The sequence below is a fragment of the Heterodontus francisci genome, chromosome 7 (assembly GCF_036365525.1).
Source record: "Heterodontus francisci isolate sHetFra1 chromosome 7, sHetFra1.hap1, whole genome shotgun sequence".
Lineage (NCBI taxonomy): Eukaryota > Metazoa > Chordata > Chondrichthyes > Heterodontiformes > Heterodontidae > Heterodontus > Heterodontus francisci.
The window spans coordinates 100884598-100907999 of record NC_090377.1 but is presented as its reverse complement, the minus strand read 5'-3'; the positions used below and the strand labels follow the sequence as shown (position 1 = coordinate 100907999).

General features: G+C 42.7%; 1 protein-coding gene across 1 annotated transcript in view; it reads right to left on the bottom strand.

The window, feature by feature from the left end:
- The window catches only part of kcnh3 (potassium voltage-gated channel, subfamily H (eag-related), member 3), an 868694-nt gene that overhangs the window by 134602 nt on the left and 710690 nt on the right, over nucleotides 1-23402 (bottom strand). Inside the window, exon 9 of the mRNA XM_068035730.1 lies at nucleotides 21364-21563. Within this exon, the coding sequence (XP_067891831.1) occupies nucleotides 21364-21563 (200 nt within the window). The remainder of the gene's footprint in view (nucleotides 1-21363; nucleotides 21564-23402) is intronic.

The window sequence follows — 23402 nt, the reverse complement described above, 5'->3', positions numbered from 1 at the left end:
GGACCAGAATAAATACATCCTCTCAGCACCCTGGAGGAGATGGTCCTCAGGATCATGGGCAGCAGTGCCATGGACCCAGTGGCATCTAGCGCAGTGGAAGACATCCCGGATGACGGTAGTCTGCTGTATTACACACCTTCTCCACTGACTCCTCACCCTCATTCTGAAAAGTGCCATGAAATGGAAACTCAGATGAAGTGACTATGGAACTTCCCCACCCCACTTCCATTACCTCTACCCATTCCTATGCTTTTGTACTTTCAGACAGCCAGGAACTACTGGCTACTCAGCCCCTCCAGAAGCAATTCGAGGGGCAAGAGGAGGAAGGTAGCCTGGAAGAAGAAGCACCACCACACGACCTAATACTGCCACTAGTTCAGATACTGCCACTGTGTGAACATTAGAGGCTAGTTTAGAGTCGGGATCTGCACGTGGTGAGTCACAGGGCATGAATGGGCTTCAGCCAGGCCAGCGGGGTATGTCAGCTTCTGTGCGAGCTCCCCGGATGGTGAAGTCACACACCAGTTCTGCTGCAGGACCACGTTGGGGTGGATTACAGGAGAGCACTGATAAACATGCACCCTGAGATGCTTGCATTGGCAGGCTTGCCAGACAGCATTCAGTTACTGTCTAGACCATGTAGGAGTCTGGGTGCAGGGCATCGTGCAGAACTTGGAACCCATTCTTTCCACTGTGGAAAGGGTGGGTACCTCCATGGCACCACTGTCGGACTGACCAATAATGGTTTGTCTGCTGGTCACTGTATCAGCATCCACTGCAGCACAGGCAGAGTCTTGCCAATGTCTCAGTGCTGCAGTGGAAGCTCAGACAGAGGTCATGAGATTCCTGGCTTCTGGCTGAGGATGAAGTCCCTTCTTCTCCTCTGTCACCTCCCGGATATAATGTGAAACATTGCTAATGTTGCCAGCTGCCGCCTGAAACAAAACAGTTCCATCATGAAGGAGGTGGCATAGGTGAAGCCTCCAGCGACACTGCTCCTGGCTGATCGCAAGGGAGGAGTGGTACTCCTGGAAGACCCTCTGGGGGCAGGGCATTCTAAGGAGAGCCCTCCTTCTCCACCCTCCTCAAAGAGGTTCTCTTCTCTTCCTCCTACACTGCCTGTCCTGCTCATGCTGCAGAACAAATGGCACTGCAACTATTGCCCCCATACATATCAACGGCTATGTAATCCTCTTAGCCTTTTTGTGGTCAGCAGAAACCTTCACACTCCTCCAGCAACTCACTACAGTGCTTCTACCAACTTTGTCTGAGCACAAGTAAGTCAAAAGCACCTCAGCTGTAACTTGTTGAGTGGCCCTTTAAATAGCTCTGTATTGTGACCCACCTTGTTTACTAACGCTTTGTCTTACAGGAGTGAATAAAGAAGGTGTCCCTGCATATTTGTTGGCCAATTTTTGTATTTGTTATTGTATTAAACTGTGAGGCCTGTGATGTCATGATCTTGCTCTTTCAAGCTCTTCAGACGTATGCAGGGGACGCACTTTGTGTGCACCACTCCAGTGATCTGACACCTTGGGGTCCACATGGGAAGTGACCAGTGGCACCTCCTGCACTACAAGCATCAAGATATGTCTGCTCTATGTGACTGACGTCTTCAGCAAATGAGCTATTGCAACTGAACTTGGAAGAAGAGAGCCTCTCTCCTGGCTAGCTCTCTCTCTCTCATGAATCTCTGAATCCACTGAAGGCATTTAAACCTCAAGAGAGAAAAGACTCCTGCATCGAAACAAGTTGTAAAGCGTGCACTGGGCCCCAATGAAACAGCAAGGCTTACTGGCAATCAAAGACTCTACATTGACCTCAAAGGACTGTAAATAAATCCCAGCTATTGCCTCGAACCTTTCTCCTTTATTCTTTCTACTTTTCTGTCTCTATCTGCCTGTGTGTTTATCGCATATGCATACTAGCGTGGTCGCGTTGCGTATTCGTAGTCGTTAACCGAGTTAGAGTTTAAGGTTAATAAACTTCCACCTTTCTGGTTTAAATCTAAGAAAACCTGTCTAGTTGATTTCTTTGCCATACTTAAGCTGCTTATTGTCATTGCTCAAATTATAAGCTTCCGAATGCTGGAATGATAATTACACCCAATACTGGATGCAATTGAACAAGGATTCACTGAGGGGGAGCTAAAAACATGGTGTTTTAAAAATTAAACCCTGTTAAGGTCAAACCAGGCAAAGGCTGAGAGGGAACCCCAAGACCCCTTTCTCACCTGGTCGTAACACTACTCAAAGGAAATCAGGAAGTTACCCTACTGTCAGGTTAACATTTCTCTCTCAGTTGGCACCAAATAAAACCAGATTATTTGGTTTTACATTAGTTTGGTGTGTGTAAGGCCGTGCTGAGATTGTTTGCCTACATAAAAATAACTGGACTTCAAAACAGTAATTAATTGATTAAACTTAGTTGAAGGATACATTTTAAAGCGTTGCTCAGTGTATATGTTATGGGCTAGATTTTCCAACCATTGACTATGAATGGACAGAATTTCCAGCTCTTCATTCATGAGAAGCTATAAACATCAGTCGTCATGGTAGTAGCATTATAAATATAATTACCACCATAATTTCAAACCTTAACATGAAAACCCCATATGCCAAATGAGAAAAATTAATTTCATGGGTTGGAAACTTACATTAGACTTTTAATGGGGACAAAGTCCAACAGGAATTTTTTAAAAACTAGCAGCCAAGATGGTCATTGCAATTTGCATCTGAAATATCAGGAGTTTGAACTGGAGACAAAAGTCTAATAAGAAGTCCAGCCAGAAAAATGCTTTGGATAACTGAGTAAATTACCCAGATCCTCCTCATTAGCGGGCCACTCAAAGTCATCCTGAGGCATTCATAAGTGGAGATGTCCCTCCAAGGGGTAAACTCTGACAACCCTACTTGTGAGAGCTTTTGGGTTTTAAACTTTGGATCTTATTAAAAACAAAGGGGATTGAGAGAACCATGTGACCATCTGTCCATCTCTGAAAAAACAGAAGTTTATTACACTCAGAGAAGACAAGCAGAAACTGAGACTGCAGCAGCAGAGAAAGCTGTGGGCTTCCCTTTCTCTCTCTCTCTCCCCAGAAAACATCAAGTTTGAAGACTGTCTGTGACTGTGGACCCGCCAAACCTACAGACTGCTACAGCCAGCAACCAGGGGAAGAGAGCCAACTACAATTCTGCCTTCGAGGAAACCCTGAGCAAAGCAGGTCAACCACTAAGTGCACTTTGACAAGCGAGGACTTCAAGAATACAGCTCTAGCCAGAAGACTACCAGATCACCCACTTCACAGACAGTGTACTTAAGTTGCATTTATTATGGACTTTAATCCAACCACCAAATCAATTTTTCCCTCTCTAATCTATTTGTGTGTGTGTCCTTTTCCTGTGAATGTGTGCGTGAATGTGTAGCATATTTTTTTAGTATTTTTAAATCGGGGTTAGAGTGTTAAGTGTAATAAACTTAACCTCTTTCTTGTTTAAGAAAACCTGTCTGATTGGTTCTTTCAAGATCACAGTAAAGGAAAAAGTTAAAACACTCACAGAGGTGGTAAGCACAACCACTGTTTAAAAAGAATAAACCCTGTTGTGGTCAAATAAGAGGAAGGGCAAGAGGGGAGCCTGAGACCTGCTCCTCACCTGGTTGTAACACATGCAATAACATAACGCAAATAACAACAACCAGAACATGTTAGCACTGTTCTGCCAAGTCCTGGCTCTTTCAGTCAAAACAGGGCTTATGTAAAAATATTCATATGTCAGTCCTTGCCAAATAATATGGTAAGGAAATTCACTGGCAGCTGGAACTAGCTGCAACACAGAATTCGGTGTTTGTATGATTATATAGTTGGCCATAATTCTAAGATCAGGACCATGTTTTTAAGTAACTTGCGAAAGTGTCTATGAAGATCAGTCGAATTATTCCATAACTTTGTATCTTCAGAAGTGAAATAGTTGAGATCTTTCCAGAAAGTGAGCACTATGTAGCAGTAAATGTTCTTGCAGTATGGTATGTGTGCATACTCAAATGAAGGAAAATAGTCCAATTAATTTGAGTCTATGAGCATTGCATTGGCTGCGAAGCACTTTGGGACATCCTGAGGTCATGGAAGGTGCTATATAAATGCAAGTTCTTTCATTTTTTCTTCCATTCTATTTAATTTATAGCTAAAAAGTTGGCATTTATAACATCACCTGCCATGTACATCTAACTCCTCCAATACCTGACTTGAAGTTATAAGTGTTAACTTTTTAAAGTTATGAATGCAAGTAAGCTGCTTATTGTCATTGTTCAAATTATAAGCTTCCGAATGCTAGAATGATAATTACACCCAATACTGGATGCAATTGTGTAGAGTTCAGGCTGGACTTGCCAACATACTACAACATACAAGCTAGTTACGTCATTGACTCATCCTCCCATATGTGTCACTTCTGGAAATGCTTCTGGGTTGCTTCCACTGCTCAAAAAGTTCCTGATTTTTAACAACGGAGTCCGTCAGGATGCCTAAGTCACTGTCAGTCAACTTCAAAAAATTAATATTTCAACCAGCAACATCAAACACTATGGGCTTCGCTTTCTGTGCAGTTGAATTAGCTGCATCTTCACTCGTTAATTGGCTTGATAGCTACCTGAGAAATGTGACAACAACATTATTAATGGCATGCACTGCATGGCTGTTTTTCTGACATTAATGCTAATGAATTCACATCATGGACAAAAACAGATGTAAAGGTGGGAGCACATTGCCATTTTGACTGATGGCCATTCAGCTGACCAAAAATAACTAAATTGACTCACAGTCGAAGGAGGGGATAAAAGGAAAATATTCCCATAAATGTTCAAGGTGAATAAGTAATGGATGTGATGGAGTGTGCAATTAATAAAAGCTGTCAGCTCTTACAGCCACCTATATCTTAAAAAGTTTTGCAATGCATCCATGACACTGTGATACATGGAAATTCAGAGTCCCACTTTAGATGGAAAACCAATCATATAATTACATGGAGAATATCCAACATCACCAAAATACTGTTTTTAATTGACTACAAGAATCACACTTTTAAAACAAAACACAACAAACAACTTGAATTTATATAGCACCTTTAACATAATAAAATGTCCCAAGGTGCTTCACAGGAGCATTAGAAAGCAAAATTAGATACTGAGCCACACAAGGTGATATTAGGACAGGTCACCAAAAGCTTGATCAAACAGGTAGGTTTTAAGGAGTGTCTTAAAGGAAGAAAGAGAGGTAGAGAGAAGGAGAGGTTTGGGGAGGGAATTCCATAGTTTAGGGCCCCGGCACTTGAAGGCATAGCCACCAATGTGGAGCAACTAAAACTGGGGATGCTCAAGTGGCAGAATTAGATGAATACAGATACCTTGGAGGGTTGTGGCGCTGAAGGAGATTCCAGAGATAGGGAGGGGTGAGCCCATGGAGGTACTTGAAATCAAGGATGAGAATTTTAAAATGGAGGTATTGCTTGATTGGGAGCCAATGTGGATCAGCGAGCACAGGGGCGATGGGTGAACGGGACTTGGTGCAAGTAAGGACACGGGCGGCAGAGTTTTGGATGACTTCAAGTTTATGGAGGGTAGAATGTGGGAGGCCCGGCCAGGAGTCCATTGGAATAGTCAACTCTCGTGGTAACAAAGGCATGGATGAGTGTTTCAGCAGCAGCTGAGCTGAGTTGGGCGATGTTACGGAAGTGGAAATAGATGGTCTTGGTGTTGGTATGTTGTCAGATATATGCTCTTATAAAAAGAGATGTCAGGCTTCTAATTGGCCTGGGGATCAAAGTGATCTCACAAAGGTACAGAAAATACTTTCTAATTATAGAATGTTAGTCTGCCATCTCATTGACCTGAAAATCTGCTGGAGCAATTAGCCTCTTACTGACCTAGGGAAGTACAGCAATCACACCTTGGAGCCTTAAGGGGTGCATAAAGTTATGTTCAACAGAATAAGTGTTGTGCCTTACACACTGTAACACTCATGTTCTTCCAGCCTACTGTGAGCAGTGCTACATAAGTTCAGATAAAACTATCATGATTAGGGCACAAAAAGAACTTGTTTTGAACCTTGTGCAATGAGCTGTTATAGGACCTATTGAGCCTTATTCCACAGTCAAATAGTGCCATCATATAAATTAAAGATGGAGCGTTTCTTCACACAGTAGAACGAACCATAGCAGTTTATCCCTTTTATTTTTATTTGCGATGGGATCTTTTTGGTGCAGTGAATACATGTATGGGCAGTATCACTAATATCAGACAGTACATTATTTCTGGCCAAAATGACCAAAATCCTGGAAGGAACACAAGTTTCTACTGGATTCATAAAGGGCAATAAACTTCCGGAAGTTGCCTTTGAATATCTACATGGAACAAGACTGCTCTGAGCAGCGCTGTTGTGTTTCCAAAGCAGTGGCATTACATTTAACCATAATGGAGATCTAAGGAAAGGTATCTCAATTATTTATGATTCTACAAACGTGGAATGATAATAACTTGCCAGAGGGACTGTATTCATACCCATTAATTCATCAAAATATCAAAAAGACTGCAGACAGATTGAAAACCAACTCCTTTTTTAAAGTATCATCGTAACATGGCATGATAATAGCAGAGAATGAGAGCGTTAAATGTTACCATGTTATTTTGTTAACACTAATATACAGTAGGTACCCATTACGTATCTGCTTTTGGGCAGCATAGAGAAAACATATTATAAAGCAGATGTTTACATGTGCTTTCTATTGGTTATGGTGTAACAACAGGATGAACAATTTTACTCAGTCTTGGGCATCATTTTAGAAGAATCTTTGTACTTTGCTTTGAAATTAGTTCTTATAAAATGCACCACAAATTTTATTCCAAATGAATATTTTCTGATACATAAAACCTCTGGAAGTTATAAGATTATCATACCAATAATTAGTCGTTTGGTAGTACAGAACTTGAGTATTGCTGAAAATAGAGACATGTTGTTGAAGCTTTTCATCTTGCACTCATCAGGACAATCCGCAAGAATACCTATGTAAGGGGAAGCAACAACTTTATACTGTATGAGAAGAGAGTGTTGATTGGTTGGCAAGTGAACTCTGATTGGTAGAGGAATTGCCATGGAGAATGCACCAGTTTATGGTGACTGACAGTTAACTGCCAAGCTTTGCTTGAAATTTAAACCAGGCAGCTTGACTCTGATTGGTCAAGGCAGTGACCTGAGGAATGAACCAGTGAATGGCTGTCACTTATTTTGTTTATCTGAAACAGGCGCAATGTGTGTACACATTTTTTTTTATTTAGAGATACAGCACTGAAACAGGCCCTTTGGCCCACCGAGTCTGTGCCGACCAACAACCACCCATTTAGACTAATCCTACATTAATCCCATATTCCCTACCACATCCCCACTATTCTCCTACAATCTACCGACACTAGGGGCAATTTACAATGGCCAATTTACTTATTAACCTGCAAGTCTTTGGCTGTGGGAGGAAACCGGAGCACCTGGCGAAAACCAACGCGGTCACAGGGAGAACTTGCAAACTCCACACAGGCAGTGCCCAGAATTGAACCCGGGTCGCTGGAGCTGTGAGGCTGCAGTGCTAACCACTGCACCACCCCATTCTTTCTGTCTGCAAAGAACAAGGCCCTGTGTATTAACATATGTAGCTTCCAGTATACGCAAATGCGCCACACTGCGAGCCCTACTGACAATCTTAAATTGGTTGCCAGGGTAATTCTCAGCACACTGAGAATTACTTAGCAAATGTTGTCCAATCGCAGAATCACATCTAATGTTGGACACTGTATTTTGAGTTTTGTAAGCATGGGCTGGTTGGGTACAGCCTGTACCTTGACCGTTGCGAACAGCAGAAGGGACATGATGTTTGATACGATTGCCAGTCTTTGGGACGCACGGCCTATATACCTGGCATTACACTGGCATTGAAATTCATATATCACATTACTCATTTGTGTGATAGGCAGAACATCTTTTTGGCTTGATGGCAGCATTGTTAGTGGCGAACACCACACGCATTGTAACAGAGTGAAGCAGCTAGCTTCACCTGTTGCTCAAAAGTTTGGGATACATTACCCTTCCAGGGTAATTTGAGGTAGACTGGGCACTATTCAGGGCCGAAAATGACGGCCTTAGGCCCGTTCATAAGTTTGTGCGATATACAGTGAGAAATGATCTGATCAGGGTAGCCATTGTCATGCAGGATGCCTTTGATTTGCCCTATTTCAGCATCAAGCTTGCATGGTGAGCAAATGTCTTGGGCCCTATTTACCGAGGTTGCCGATAAGGCCAATCTTATAGCGCATGGAACTGTAAGAATCCCAATGCGTGTATTGACCAGCGAAGGTAGGTTTGTGGTAGACTGTGGGAGAAAACCTGTTAGCAGATTTCTCAACTAGTGCATCAGGGAAAAGGAAGAAAGGGAGGGGGTGGAAATTTCAATGGAATTGCACCCCTTTGGCTCCGCGACATGTGACTGCCTCCATGCGCTTTTCCTGGAGGCAGGCTACCCACTTGGTAGTGGTAGGTAGTCAATTATAGTATTTAGTAGGGAAATCAGTCCCTATTCTGACAATGGATCAAAATTTTCCTGACGGTGCATGCCCCCGGCTGTGTCAGGAGCTTGGTAATGCAGCGGAGTTGGCTTCACAACGGGAGGTCCATGATGCAAAACATTTGAGGCCTTTTGTTAAGTTGCCGGCATTAAATCGCCATGCTCCGGTCTCCCCAAGCAGAAGGCATGCCATTGAAGCCACTGTGTGGAGACCGATGTCTCTGTTAATGTTGTACTTGCTGCACTGAGTGCTGCTGCCCTCCTACTGAAGGCGCCATCATGGCACTGCTGCCAAACCTGCTGCTGGCCCCTCAACAGTGCCCACACTTGAGAAGGAGGCTGGTAGCCCTATCAATAGGGTGCATTGAATGGATCTCCTGATGTTTTAATCCAGCTGTCATCCCCAATTGAACAGGGCACCAGGAGGCGGCCTTTTTATTGGGTGCTTCCAGGAAGATTGGGCCCAACATCCCATCACGGCCACTTCCAGGTTCCTAACTCGGAATTGAAGCCAATGTCAGGATCATGACTCACCTGGCAAAATTCAGCCCAATGAGTCAGATGACCAGGACTTTGGGACACAAAAAAAAAAGAGGGAATTTAACAGTCAGATTCAAAGTTAGAAGGCAAAGAGAAGATATCTAGCTTGTATGGGTGGATGTAATGCCGGCAAGAACCTAACACTTGCCCAGATAAAGTACAAGACACCTTGTGCTACTCTGTCCAGTATCCAACAGGTGATATATGATATTTTTGGAACTGTAAATTACTGCCTAAACACTGCAATGTGTTAATCCCTGCTGAGTGACAATAAGAGAGATTTATCGGAACCAGTTGGTGTCAGATCTGAATCCCTCGCCAGTCTAACAAAGTTGATGGAGCACAATGTGTTCAAGGAATATCAATAGGCACCTGGAATTGCAGTTCAATGAATTAATGAAAGTCTTGTTATTCTGAACGTTTGCTGATGGTTCTGGGGAAATAAATTCTGTTCAGTTGATTTCATTCAGTGAACATGCCCACATTGGAAAAAAAAATTAAAATTATATCCAGAACTTCCCACCAGCTTTCTCATCACATTTTAACCAATCCCACTGTGGCCTCTTGCACCAATGAAACAGCTGAATTCAGAGCGGAATGCAGGATTCAATGTAGCAGAGTTAATGAGGATTTCTTCTGAGATTGCTGTTCAAGGATGTTTGTTGGGCAACTTTTATAACTTATGCAGGGCTACAGTAGCTTCAGGCTGGGACTGAATATCTGCAGGCAGTGGAAAGGTATTTTGGTCTCTGTTGGGTTTTATCCATTACCTTGATGAGTACATAAAAGGTGCTTTAGCTTTAAAAACCCTTAAATTTGTACATTTTCTAATGCTGAGAGGGTTAAATTGGCTAACCCCTGAAAACAGGCATGGAGATCCTGGTACGCGATTAACCCATGCCTGCTCGTTGTGTTGCTGGCAGCATGTTAAATGTTCAAGATCCCTAGGGAGCTGCCATGATGCCTTCATTCTGTGCCAGTCAAGACTGCTGCAGATTGTCCCACCTCTAAGCAGATGGGGCAGATGGCCCCTTGGTGACTAGGGCTACACTCTAAGGATGTGACTGATGACACCTGTGAGGAAGGAGTCCACTGATGCCCAGGAAAGTTACAATTGATGCTGAAGATGAGATTCAGGTGCCAGAGCTGATATGAGGGCACCCTTCAGTGTGCACCAGCAAGGATGTCCAGAACAGTAGCGGTATGCACAACATAGTGCAGCAGAGAGGACTTGAGCTTCAGGAGGAAGGTCAGGACTGCTCTGCTCCTTCATCTTTGGAGGAGCCTTATGAGACGAGGGCATCTGTAGCCCCTCACTTAGCTGCCAGGGATGCCCAGGATGGACTAATTGAAGGACGTTTCAGCTAATGTGAGGCAGTGCAGCAATCTAGCACACCAATTCTGAACCCACTGAGCATCCATCCCATCCCTCAGCCCCCAGCACAAAGCATTCATCCAGACACCCACTGTTCGTCTTTACCTCGTCATATCATTTTCCACCAGGAAGAAGGTCACTTGGTAGGTGGCAGGCAGCAATGTGGAGGGTGGGAAATGGAGCTTGGAAATAAAGTTTATGCTTGATGTTATTGAAGGTGCTCCATTCTTGAAATATTTTGAGGGCTTGTCCATAGAGTCATAGAGTTATACAGCACAGAAACTATGCCGGCCATCAAGCACCTAACTATTCTAATCCCATTTTCCAGCACATGGCCTGTAGCCTTGTATGCTATGGCATTTCAAGTGCTCATCTAAATATTTCATAAATGTGAGGGTTCCTGCCTCTACCACCCCTTCAGGCAGTGCGTTCCAGATTCCAACCACCCTCTGAGTGAAATTTGTTTTCCTCAAATCCCCTCTAAACCCCTGCCCTTTACCTTAAATTTATACCCCCTGGTGATTGATCCCTCTGCTAAGGGAAAACGTTGCTTCCTATCTAACCTATAAATGCCCCTCATAAATTTGTATACCTCAATCATGTCCCCCCTCAGCCTTCTCTGCTCTAAGGAAAACAAACCTAGCCTTTTCAGTCTCTCTTCATAGTTGAAATGCTGCAGCCCAGGCAACATCCTGGTGAATCTCCTCTGCACCCTCTCCAGGGCAATCACATCCTTCCTATAGTGTGGTGACCAGAACTGTACACAGTGTACACAGCTGTGGCCTAACTAGCGTTTTATACAGCTCCATCATAACCTCCCTGCTCTTATATTCTAAGCCTCGGCTAATAGAGGCAAGTATCCCATATGCCTTCCTAACCAATTTATCTACCTGTGCTGCTGCCTTCAATGATCTATGGACAAGTACACCAAGGTCCCTCTGACCCTCTGTACTTCCTAGGATCCTACCATCCATTGTATATTCCCTTGTCTTGTTAGTCCTCCCAAAATGCATCACCTCACACTTTTTAGGATTAAATTCCATTTGCCACTGCTCTGCCCATCTTTATCCTGTAATCTAAGGCTTTCCTCCTCACTATTTACGACACCACCAATTTTCGTGCCATCTGCGAACTTACTTATCATACCTCCTATATTCACGTCTAAATCATTAATGTACACTAGAAGCAGCAAGAGTCCCAGCACCCTTAAGGATTGTTAAAGATTATGGACATTGGTTGATTTGGAAAATTGAAAAGATTGTATGGATGTGTTTTTTTTTACAAAGGTCACTGGAGGACACTTAAGGTTTTATTTGAAAACAAACCTTTATTGGAGGTAACATGCTTTAAGCTAAATAAACAACAGAAGCCTTGGTGACTTGGAGGAGTTGCATAAAGAGAAGTGACAATGTCAAGATTTATGATGGTCAAGAGTTGGTTTTGCATTGGATATATTTTTAGTTCAGTTGTGTTGTGGTCTGTTTTGAAGGCAGTTGGAGGTCAGCCTGCCAAGAGAGAAGCACCCAGCTCGCCTCTTTCCTCCTGTCTGAGAAACCTTGCGTATCCAGTGTGATATCGGAAACCCCTGATGCCGCATTTCTCCTGGAAAGCCTACCAGACTAATTTTTGACATCTTCAGAATGAACTGCTTCTGAAAATATACCAGTGATCCATATCCATGTACCTGCATGCAGACCAAAGAAAAACTGATATCCTTCCATATCCTCTCCTTTTCCTTCAAGAATTAACAAGTATCTGGCCAAAGTATTTTTATTTTGCCTTTTTGTAAGAGAAAGCGAGTGTGTTGGGTATCTGGAAAGGAATATCTATTTACATTCATATTTCAAACTGTGTGATAATGCTTTGCATCATTACTGGATTAGTCTTGGTTTATAATAAACTGACAATTTTGTTGTTTATTAAAGAAACCTGGTTGGTGTATTTTATTCTGAAATAAAAAAGAGTATATGATTGTATCGGTAATTGGATAAACATTTAAATATATGTTGCAATCTGTGGAGAAGTGGAACTAGAGAAAGACAGTGTACTCCTCCAGCTTTGGTCATAACATTGATAAACATGAACAGAAATGTGACAAACCTGTGCCGGTGCAGACTTGGCCATCAGAACAGGTGGCAGCATATAGGACTCTAACTGGGCAGGGGGTTGGGGGAAGGGGACAGGAGTGGAAGTATTTTGTTGTTCTCTTTCTCCATCTTCCCTCATTGCCCACCTGAACTTCACTGTTAGCTGAGAGCTAGAGAAAACTTTGCTGCACTTCATTGAGGTGTTGATTGGACAAGGTGAGGTGTTCCTCCATTCTGTTTAAGGTGGCATTCTGAGTGTGCAGGGAATTGGTCAGGGCAAGTATGCACTTAGTTGCCTGCCGTATCTAATGGTCCGTGCAAATGGTTACCTTTTGCATGGACATAGACATCAGCGTGAAGGACTGAAAGATTGTGACACTCATGCTAGAGATGGGCTCCTCCAAGCTCTCTCCAATGGTGTGTAGTGCCTGTGGAAATGCTGACAGAAACACACATCTGCTGATCCAGAATTGTCCACTTTGTTGATGATCTCCAACACTCAGCATCTATGTAAAGCTGAGTGTCCTGTGACCCCTGATGGGGACTCTCTACTGCTGTACCCATCTCCAACATTTGCTCCTGCACACTTGTGATGTGCGCTTCACCATGGGACAACACAACTACATGCCTTGAAGGCCCCACTGAGGTGTGTGTATCTGAGTGTATCTGGTGGAGGGGGTGCATCAGTCATGTGACAGTGCTCCCTCAGAGTGAGGGACCTCCTCTGGGGAGTCTTTGTCCTCCTCCAGCAACAGGTGCTCAGAGATGCTTTTGGGACGTGTGGAAGAAGAAAGACACAAATTAGAACTGACAAGGTGAGAGGGATCACAGTCATCATTGTGCAGATCATCATATTTCAGTGGCTGGTGACATCAAGTCAACATGAGTGAGTGTTGTATGCATGAGGCTGTATTTAATTCTGTCACCACATAGCTGGGGGACCCCATCTCTCCATCACAGGCATGCGGAGACCAGGCTTACATTTAGTGCTTCCTCCTCTACTGCTGTCAAGGTGGCTATCACTGGAGTATCACCCCCCCCACCATCCCCCCCAACCCCGGTGCTCTGCCTTCCCCTGCTGTTTTGTGCTCTTTTCTGATGCAAGGAAAGAAAGAGACATATGAGTGTGAGCTGAGGACTTATGAGAGGATGGAAGGACAACATTTGTGGAGGGTCACTTTGAGGGATAGGAATGACATTGCATCAAGGTGAGGGTGAGTGTCAGCAGTGGCTGGTCAGATGGGGATGTGAGAAGGTGCCTTGAGAGATAGGGATGGATTCACCTGCAAGTTGTGCTAATATGAGGAGTGATGTGCAGGAGAAAGCTTGCGATGGACAGCAACAGGAATTGTACTTGAATATGACATGTCATTCACCTTTCCTGCCCTGATCAGGTTAGTAAACCTCTTCTGTAATGCAGACCAAGGCTTCACACTCCTGTTGCTGACCTTGTCTGCCACTTCCAGCAACTCCAGCTTGTTCTCTGTGGTTTCCTTCTTCAGCCAAATGTCGCTTCCCCTTGTACCCCTTCCACTTGTTAACCTTGTCACTACTGGCTGTAATCTGCTACTGAGTCCTTGGGCTTCCTGAACTATAACCTTGTTTGCTCACTCCTGGCTCTGCCTTCAGCTTGGTCTCCAGCAACACTGTGGGAGATACACCGACATCTATTTAAATGTGTACTGCATATTTTTTAAATTAGTTATATCATCTACCCTCATAAGGTCTTTTTCCAGAAGGCAGGCTAGGGTTAATGGTAAATTCAATTTTATTGAAAATAATTTCACATTTCAATAAATTACTCACAAGTAAACAGTTTGGTCCAGTGTTCTAGACTGAATGAGGATGGAGTCTGAAGAAATCTGCCTCAAAATAATGTATTTATTCAGTTAATTTTTTAACTGCTCAATGCTTGGGCAATTTCAGATGCAACCTGACCTCCATTTCACATTTTTGGGACTTGGAGATTAGGTCTGCTATCACCATTTGAAATAACAAACTGCAGTGTTGTGTCTGATTCTTTTACGATTTCTGACAGGTGAGATCTCTGTATTTTCCCAGTAGCAATAATTGTCCTTTGGGGTTTAGAGAAGGAGGATTTCACCGTTAGTAAAACATGTGTTTTAATCACTTGGAACAACAACTTGCATTTTATATAGAGCCTTTAACATAGTAACCACCTTAAGATATTTCACAAGTCTGTAATTAAACCAAAAAATTGACACTGAGCCAAATCCAATAAGCCAAATGTAGTGCCAACCTTCCTACATATTGAACATATAAAGACACAACATGATTCATAGGGAACTCTTTTTAAGCAACTATCTTGGAAATAATCATAATAGACATAGTTCGACTAAAAACCCTAAAATGTAATTTCTCTCTCATAACTGCAGTGTGATGTTCCTATTTTACGCACCAACTATCTGAATAGTATTCACAATTTAGTGATATTTATTGATGAAAATGGACAGTTTTGTATTTTGGGAACTGGGTTGAGACTTTTCAAACTCATTCCATTTAGGATCAATTAGAAAGAGGAGTTCTGCATCTATCAGTCTGAATTGGATTCAGACCCAGGTTGCAGGATGGAGTTTTAACTCACTGAATCACTGAGCATGATCAATGAGAAATTCTAATTTCGACATGATGTTTTTAAAAATCCTCTAAACTTTTTCACAGGTTATTCACAATAGAATTGTTCTGCTTTGAAAATGACAATTAATAGTTAAACAAACAACTTCATTAATTTTTTGACAATTTTTTGTTTTGACAAGAATGTTTGGGGTCGATTTTGATTTTTGGCCAGCTGACCAGTGGAGTGCGCTGTGTGCCCACTTACTCCTGTGGTGAAGAGGTTGCCATGATTTTGACTCCCTGGCCTCATTTGAATTTGGCAGGAGAGCTGTGGATGCAGCTTGATGCAGCTTTCTGCTCTTCGGCCTCTGCCTGGCATGCTGGTAGGCGGGGAGGCATCTGAGATACCACAGCAGGGTAATGCGGGGCTACAGCATTATTTTTGTGGAACCAGAAGGAAAGAAAATGTGTAGCAGAATGAGACTACACACGGTTCATGTAATATGTTCCACCCAGGTTTCCAATATAATTGCAGGTTGGGTTCTAATTACGTCATTAGGACCGTGCTTAGCATCGGAAAGATGCCTAATGCTTGTTTCAGGCAGTCGCTTTGGAAGCCCAGGAATAGGCCTCTGAGAGTTACAGCTGGTGCATCGTTGAGGTTAACTAGCCCCGTTTTTAGACCCTTACTGTCCCATTAACGCCAATTTTCTCGAGTGAAACTCTTCATTTGTGCAGTAGTTTACTCGGAGTTTAATGCAGCCTCACTCTTGATAGAATCTTGGGTCTCCACACTTATCCCCAACTTTCAACTGGGTTCCCTGCACCTCTTTGCGCACAAAAATGATTGCGCCAGAAAGCGCTCTGACTGGAGGGTCAATTAACACAAGAGTGTCCATCAGCTTTTGCTTCTGGTGAAGATTGCCTTTATTCCAGTACATGAAGACCAAGCATGGCAGAGGACACTTCCTTGTTGGTCAACGGCGATAAAGCCGCAATTTGTAAGAGAGGTGGTGCGACGTCAACTGTGACCAGCAGCCGGAGGAAGATTTTAAGGGAGCCCACAAGTTATCTTTCTCTCATCAACCAGAACTCATGATCTTATTATGCAAAGTACTGCTCATCAACCTCCAGATGAGAAAGCCATGTGGATTTTTGACAAAGCAAAATTGACTTCATGTTGAAACCACTGCCACACTTCACAACAGACATTGACTGCAGATTCCTGGCACTTCTTTAAAAGTTGTGCTGTATAGTTAGATTTACTCATCGCTGCTTCTCAGTTGAGCCAATTTATGACAGTTAACTCTGCAGTTTTTGAAACTCAAATGCGATTACACTAAAATTGTTAAATCGCATTTCATTCCCTGGCAGAGGTCATGCCCAAGTCATGCTCAAATTGGCAGTTTCATGAGAATTGCAACGGTTTTCTTTATCCTTGATATGTTTTGGCATTGGAAATACAAGCCAGAAATGCAGATATTAGATACGGCAATGAGATGTCGAAATCTTTCAATATCAACGTACAGTTATGTGGTACGACACTGCATGATTTTTCCTAAACGAACTGAAGCTTTTATATTCCTGCACTGTGATACAACAAGTATAGTGGCAAAGTCTAAATAAAATAGATTCTTCTCACAACAATGCATTCAGAAATCAGGCAGATAGAATGCATAAGAGAGGTACATGAAGAACAGTTGCTGCATTCACCATATCTGAATTACAACACCTGTAAGTAATATATGTCGTCCAAACTCTATGTTCAAATTTCAAATACAGGTCACAGAACTACAAAATGGAGAAGGGGTTAGCATAGGGGCAAATCAAAGAGAAAGGAATAGAGAAAGGATAAGCACAGGGCCTGGTCAGAAGCTGGAATACGTAGCTGTGAGCACAGAGCCTGCACACAAAATTACGTGAGGAAGAAGTTAATTAAGAGCCAGGACACAGAGTTGTGACAAGAAGCAAATGCAATTGAAAATATTCAGATTTTTCCTATGTGTACTCATTCACAGGATGTTGGCATTCCTGGCAAAACCAGAATTTGCTACACATTCCTAATTGCCCTTGAGAAGGGCACCTTCTTCAGCTGCTGCAGGCCCTGTGGTGAAGGTACTTGCACAGTGCTGTTAGAAAGGGATTTCCAGGATTTTGAGCCAGTGACAGTGAAGGAATGGTGATATGTTTTCAAGTTAGGATGGTGTGTGACTTGTAGGAGAACTTGAAGGTGATGGTAATAAAAGCAAAATACTGTGGATGCTGGAAATCTGAAGTAAAAACAAGAATTGATGGAAATACTCAGCAGGTCTGGCAGCATCTGTGGAGAGAGAAGCAGAGTTAACATTTCAGGTCAGTGACCCTTCTTCGGAACTGGCAAATATTAGAAATGTCAAAGGTTATAAGCAAGTAAAGCAGGGGTGGGGCAAGAGATAATAAAGGAGGTGTAGATTGGACAAGGCCACAGAATAGCTGACCAAAAGGTCATGGAGCAAAGGCAAACAATATGTTAATGGTGTGCTGAAAGACAAAGCATTAGTACACAGTATTTGTACTAATGCTTTGTCTTTCAACACACCATTAACATATTGTTTGCCTTTGCTCCATGACCTTTTGGACAGCTATTCTGTGGCCTTGTCCAATCTACACCTCCGTACTAATGCTTTGTCTTTCAGCACACCATTAACATATTGTTTGCCTTTGCTCCATGACCTTTTGGTCAGCCATTCTGTGGCCTTGTCCAATCTACACCTCCTTTGTTATCTCTTGCCCCACCCCCGCTTTACTTGCTTATAACCTTTGACATTTTTAATATTTGCCAGTTCCGAAGAAGGGTCACTGACCCGAAACGTTAACTCTGCTTCTCTCTCCACAGATGCTGCCAGACCTGCTGAGTATTTACAGCATTTCTTGTTTTTATATTGAAGGTGATGGTGTTCCTTGTCCTTTTATATGTTAGAGGTCGCAGATTTGGGAGGTGGTGTTGAAGAAAAGCCTTGGTGAGTTGCTGCAGTGCATATTGCAGATGATACACACTGTAGACACAGTGTGCCAGTGATAGAGGGAGTGAATGTTTAAGCTGATGGATTGGGTGCCAATCAAGCAGGCTGTTTTATCCTGGATGGTGTTGAGCTTCTTGAGTGTTGAGGCTGCACTCATCCACGCATGTGGAGAGTATTCCATCACACTCCTGCCTTGTGCCTTGTAGATGGTGGACAGGCTTGGGGAGTCAGGATGTGAACCACATGCAGCAGAATTCCCAGCCTCTGACTTGCTCTTGTAGGTTTATGTGGCAGGTTACAGTTAAGTTTCTGGTCAATGGTGACTGCAGGATGTTGATGGTGGGTTTCAATGATGGTAATGCCATTGAATGTCAAGAGGAAGTGGTTAGACTTTCTTTTGTTTGAGATGGTCATCACCTGGTATATGTGTGATGCAAATATTACTTGCCACTTATCAGGACAAGCAGGAATGTTGTCCTGATTTTGCTGCATGCAGGCACAGACTGCTTCAGTATCTAAAGAGTTGCAAAGGGAACTGAACACAGTGAATAGCTGTGTATATGACCTTCAGATGGAAAAAAGGTCATTGATGAAATTGATGAAGCAGTTAAAGATGGTTAGACACTACCCTGAGGAACTCCTGCAGGGATGTCATGGTACTGAGTTGATTGGCCTCCAATAATCACAACCATCTTCCTTTCTACTAGGTATGACTCCAACCAATGGAGAGTTTTTCCCTGATTCCCATTGACTTCAATTTCATTAAGTCTTCTTGACACCACATTCAGTCAAATGCTGTCCTGATGTCAAGCACAGTCACTCTCAACTCACCTTTGGAATTCAGCACTTTTGTACATGTTTGGACCAAAGCTGTAATGCGGCCTGGAGGCGAGTGGCCCTGGCGGAACCCAAACTGAGCAACAGTGAGCAGGTTATTGGTGATTAAGTGCCGCTTAATAACACTGGTGACGACACCTTCCATCACTTTTCTGATTATTGAGATTGGATTGATAGAGCAGTAATTGAATGGATCGGGGCTGTCCTGCTTTTTGTGGACAGGACATACCTGGACAATTTTTCATATTGTCAGGTAGATGCCAATGTTGTAGCTCTACTGGAACAGCTTCTCCTGGGGCACGGCTAGGTCCCGAGCACAGGTCTTCATCACTACAGCCGGGATTGTGTCGGGGCCCATAGCCTTTGCTATATCCAGTGTGCTCAGCCATTTCTTGATATCATGTGGAGTGAATTGAATTGACTGAAAACTGGCTTCTGTGTTGGTGAGGATATTAGGAGGAAACTGAGATGAATCATCCACTTGCCATTCCTAGCTGAAGATGGTTGCAACAACATAGTATGGAAAATTAAATAATGTTCAGAGATATCTGTAATAATATGTAAGAAAGGCACTACCCAAATTGAGGATTAGCACCCAATTACTTCCAACTAATCTGCTCCTTTCAACAGTAAGCACTGTATTCAGTCCTTATGTACAGCCCAAACACCGGTAACACACCTAGCCAGACATCCCTTATATAATAATTTGCTTGGAACGAAGACAGTTGTACAAAAAATTGTTCTTCCATTCTGCATTAAAGTGCCTTGCACCATAGGCTGTTACTGTAGTTCCATTACAGTTCTGGTCACTGCCAGTTTCTTGCTATTTCCACCAGTAGGTTCCTGGCCCCCACTTGCTTGCAAGTTCACAAGTAGCTAAGACAGAAGCTTTAATCATTAAAAATGTAGATAAGAACAGTCTGCCGTGTGTACTAAAGCAGTCGCCTTTGTGTTTAAATTCACCAAAACAATCATGGAAGAAGTCAGCTGAATTCAAGCATCTATCCTGAGAAAGCATGAATGCCTTATCTCCAACACAATGTATTTTAAAACTACGATCATGCCTAATGTTTACGAACGATAGGTATACCTTCTCCTTATGGTTCAGTAGGCAAATTCAATATATGCTGTAGTACTGAATCATACGAATCAGGAAGGACTCAATTTCAAACACTGTTCTGTGATAGTAGTAAGAGGCATTAGGAGTGGACTCAGTGCCCTTGAGTAAAGGAGGGGAAATTACAGGTAGCCAGGGCTCCAGGACCTGGTTGCAATCTCCTGACTCCCAGAAGAAAGTGCATAAGTTAGGATTAAGCTCAGCCTTTCGAGTTCTATGGTTGAATAGCCTGTTGACACTCAGGAATGGATTTCCCACATCCCAGAGAGGAAGGAGCCTGGGCAAAACTTCTGCACATTGGCCTGACCCTGTGATCCCCCAATCAAGGATCCAAGATTGGCGGTCATGCTCTCATAAGAATGAGCTTGTAACTACTGGGGAGAGAATATCTGGAGGTGCTACAGCAAGTGCTTTGCTGAGGAGAGACTTAAGATTCTGCAATTAGTTTCACTGGCTAAAATGTTTTTTACTAGGGAATTTTAAGATGACAAAGAATGCTGATGGAATGAATAAGATAAGTCTATTTCCTCTTGTTAGTATTGGTGATGAGGGCGGGGGTCATCAATTTAAAATTGTCTCCAAGAGAGTGAGGAGAGAGGATGGGAATAATTGCATTACACAGTTATTAGTGCGTGAAATGTCGTGCCACGGGGAGTCGCTGAGGCAGATGCCATTGCATCTTTAAGGGAAGAATAGATAAACATTTGAAGCAGAAGATAACAAGACTTTGGGGAGAGAGCAGGGTAGTTTTATCTTGCTTGTGCAAGAAACTGGCACAGACACAAATGGTCTCCGTCTGTGCTGCAAACTTCTATGGTGAGATGAAGTCAGCATTTTCAGAAGAGGAGTAACCAAAATATGGAAAGAGTAGTGGATATACTCAGCTGTGGGTTGTGTTTCTTGGACTCCATTTCTTACCATTGCTTTTATCTGTGGGCGTGAGCATATTAGCAGGTGATGACTGATTAATACTGGTGCACAGCTTTGTTAATTAAATTGGCTGTAAGAGATTTAAACTGCTTAAAACAGATTGCTGCTTAATCAAATTGACTGGTTTGGCTGTATAAGGTAAGGAAGCATTCTACCAACCAAGTGGGAAAAAACACAGGTGGCCTGATCTTTCTCGACAGGTTGTTATACCCCACAGAGCAATCAGCTCTTCAATTCTTGGACTGTAGGAACGAGCCCAGTGTTTAACAGGACAGGAAATGGTGCTAGTACTGCATACCTCATTTGCATCAATGCCATTATTCACAGACCACGTAGTCTGGAAACATTCAAGCATTCGCTGTTTTAGCTGCTTGGGGATTCGATGAACACGGATGAAGTCCTTCAAGTCTTTTGTCCTGGTGTGGTACAAGGACCGTCGGGAGTACATTCTCTGGATTATAGCAGTCACATTTCCAAATACCACAGCGTGCATGAGAGCTGTTGAAGGAAACGACAAAGCAAAGTTAAATGCAAAATATGTTTTCTTTTGTATAGTAAGCACACAGATACTGCATTGGATTGTACTCAACATTTTCAATTTCCTATGTCTTTACATCTTTACCAGCTTTATTTAGGCACAAGTTTGAAACATGTCAGTTAGGGATAACTTGCTTTTTAGTCTTAAGAGCCTACAACATCTGTATACTTGTGAAGTTAATAATCTAATCTCGCTATCACAACTGTTACGAAAGTGCTTCCATTTTTGGTTACATTTTTTTAAGGACTGGAGTTTTAAAACTGAAAAGGATTCCATAGATGCTGAACTTTGTGTGGTTTCTACAACAAGTTTGTACCAAATTTTAATTTGCTCCACTGACAGATTTGCTACAAAAAAAACCAACATAGTGTGGTCAGGGGAATGCTTAGCATCTTTTCAGAGGCTGAAAGCCATTTTGATTAATGAACTAGCGTTGGCTGCTTCAAATTTCTTTAAGTCCTTCAAGTGACCTGGGGATCAGTGCAGTCCTGTTATAAGACGATGAATCAGGCATAGAAAAGCCAGTGGGATACTTTTCCAAAAAACTAAATTGACAGCAAAAAATATATTCAACAGTGGAAAAAGATGCCCTAGGCTTATTACTAGCTGTCATGAAAAACCCTATATGCCAAATGGAAAATATTAATTTCATTGGTTGAAACCTTACATTAGACTTTTAATGGACAAATCCTACAAGTTAACTTTTTAAAAAAACTGGCAGCCAAGATGGCCACTGCAATTTACATTTGAAACACCAGGAAACTAAACTGGAGACAAAAAGTCTATCTGAACTCATCCAGAACAATGGCTTGCTCTCAGTGATTGAATTACCTAGAATGGCTTTAACAACGTGGTTGTCAAGGCCATCTACAACCATTGACTTTGAAAGAGCCAACCCTCTCCAAGTGTGACTGGACCTCCTGAGACATGTAGCTCCTTGAATCTCAGAGAAGATTCCAGAAAAAACCTCATTAAAAACAAAGGGGTTTAGTAGAGCCATGTGACTGCCTGTGCAGCTCTGAAGAAACTGTAAGCTTTGTCACACAGACAGCAGAGACAGTAACTGAAAAGCCATCAACGAAGCAGGCTCTCTCTCTCTCCAGAAAATATCAAGAGAAGATCTGGCTGTGACTGGGAACCCGCCCAAGCCTACAGACCATTACAGCCGGCACCCAGAGAAGGAGAATCAATCACCACCCTTCTGCCTTCAGGAGCCCTGAGCAAAGCAAGCCAACCATTGTGCATGTGACCCAGTGAAGACTTCAAGACTACAATTTCAGCTGAGGACTATTGGACTCACATACTGCAATTAAATTCCATTTATTCATTACTTTAATCCAACCACCAAATCTTTTTCCCTCTGTAATCTGTGTGTGTGGGTGTGACTCTCATGTGAACGTGTAGAGTATTTTTAGTATTTTACATAGGGTTAGAGTGTTAAGTATAATAAACTTATCTCTTTCTTGTTTAAATTCAAGAAAACCAGTCTGATTGATAGGTTCTTTTGCAATCATATTAGAGGAACAGGAGCAAACATTCACTGGGGTCGTAAGCTCAACCACTGTGTTAAGAAAGGATAAACCTTGTTGCGGTCAAACGAGAGAAGAGGCGCAAGGGGAGCCTGAGACCCCTCCTCACTTGGCTGTAACACTAGCTCTTAAGCATTTTGATGTCTATGTCTGCCACGACTACAGAGAGACACTGGTATATGCTGATCGTAATCCCTAGACTTTGTGGAAAAATGTAAAAAACAGAATGCCAGACTATTCTAATGGAGTTTACTATTGCAAGCTTATCAC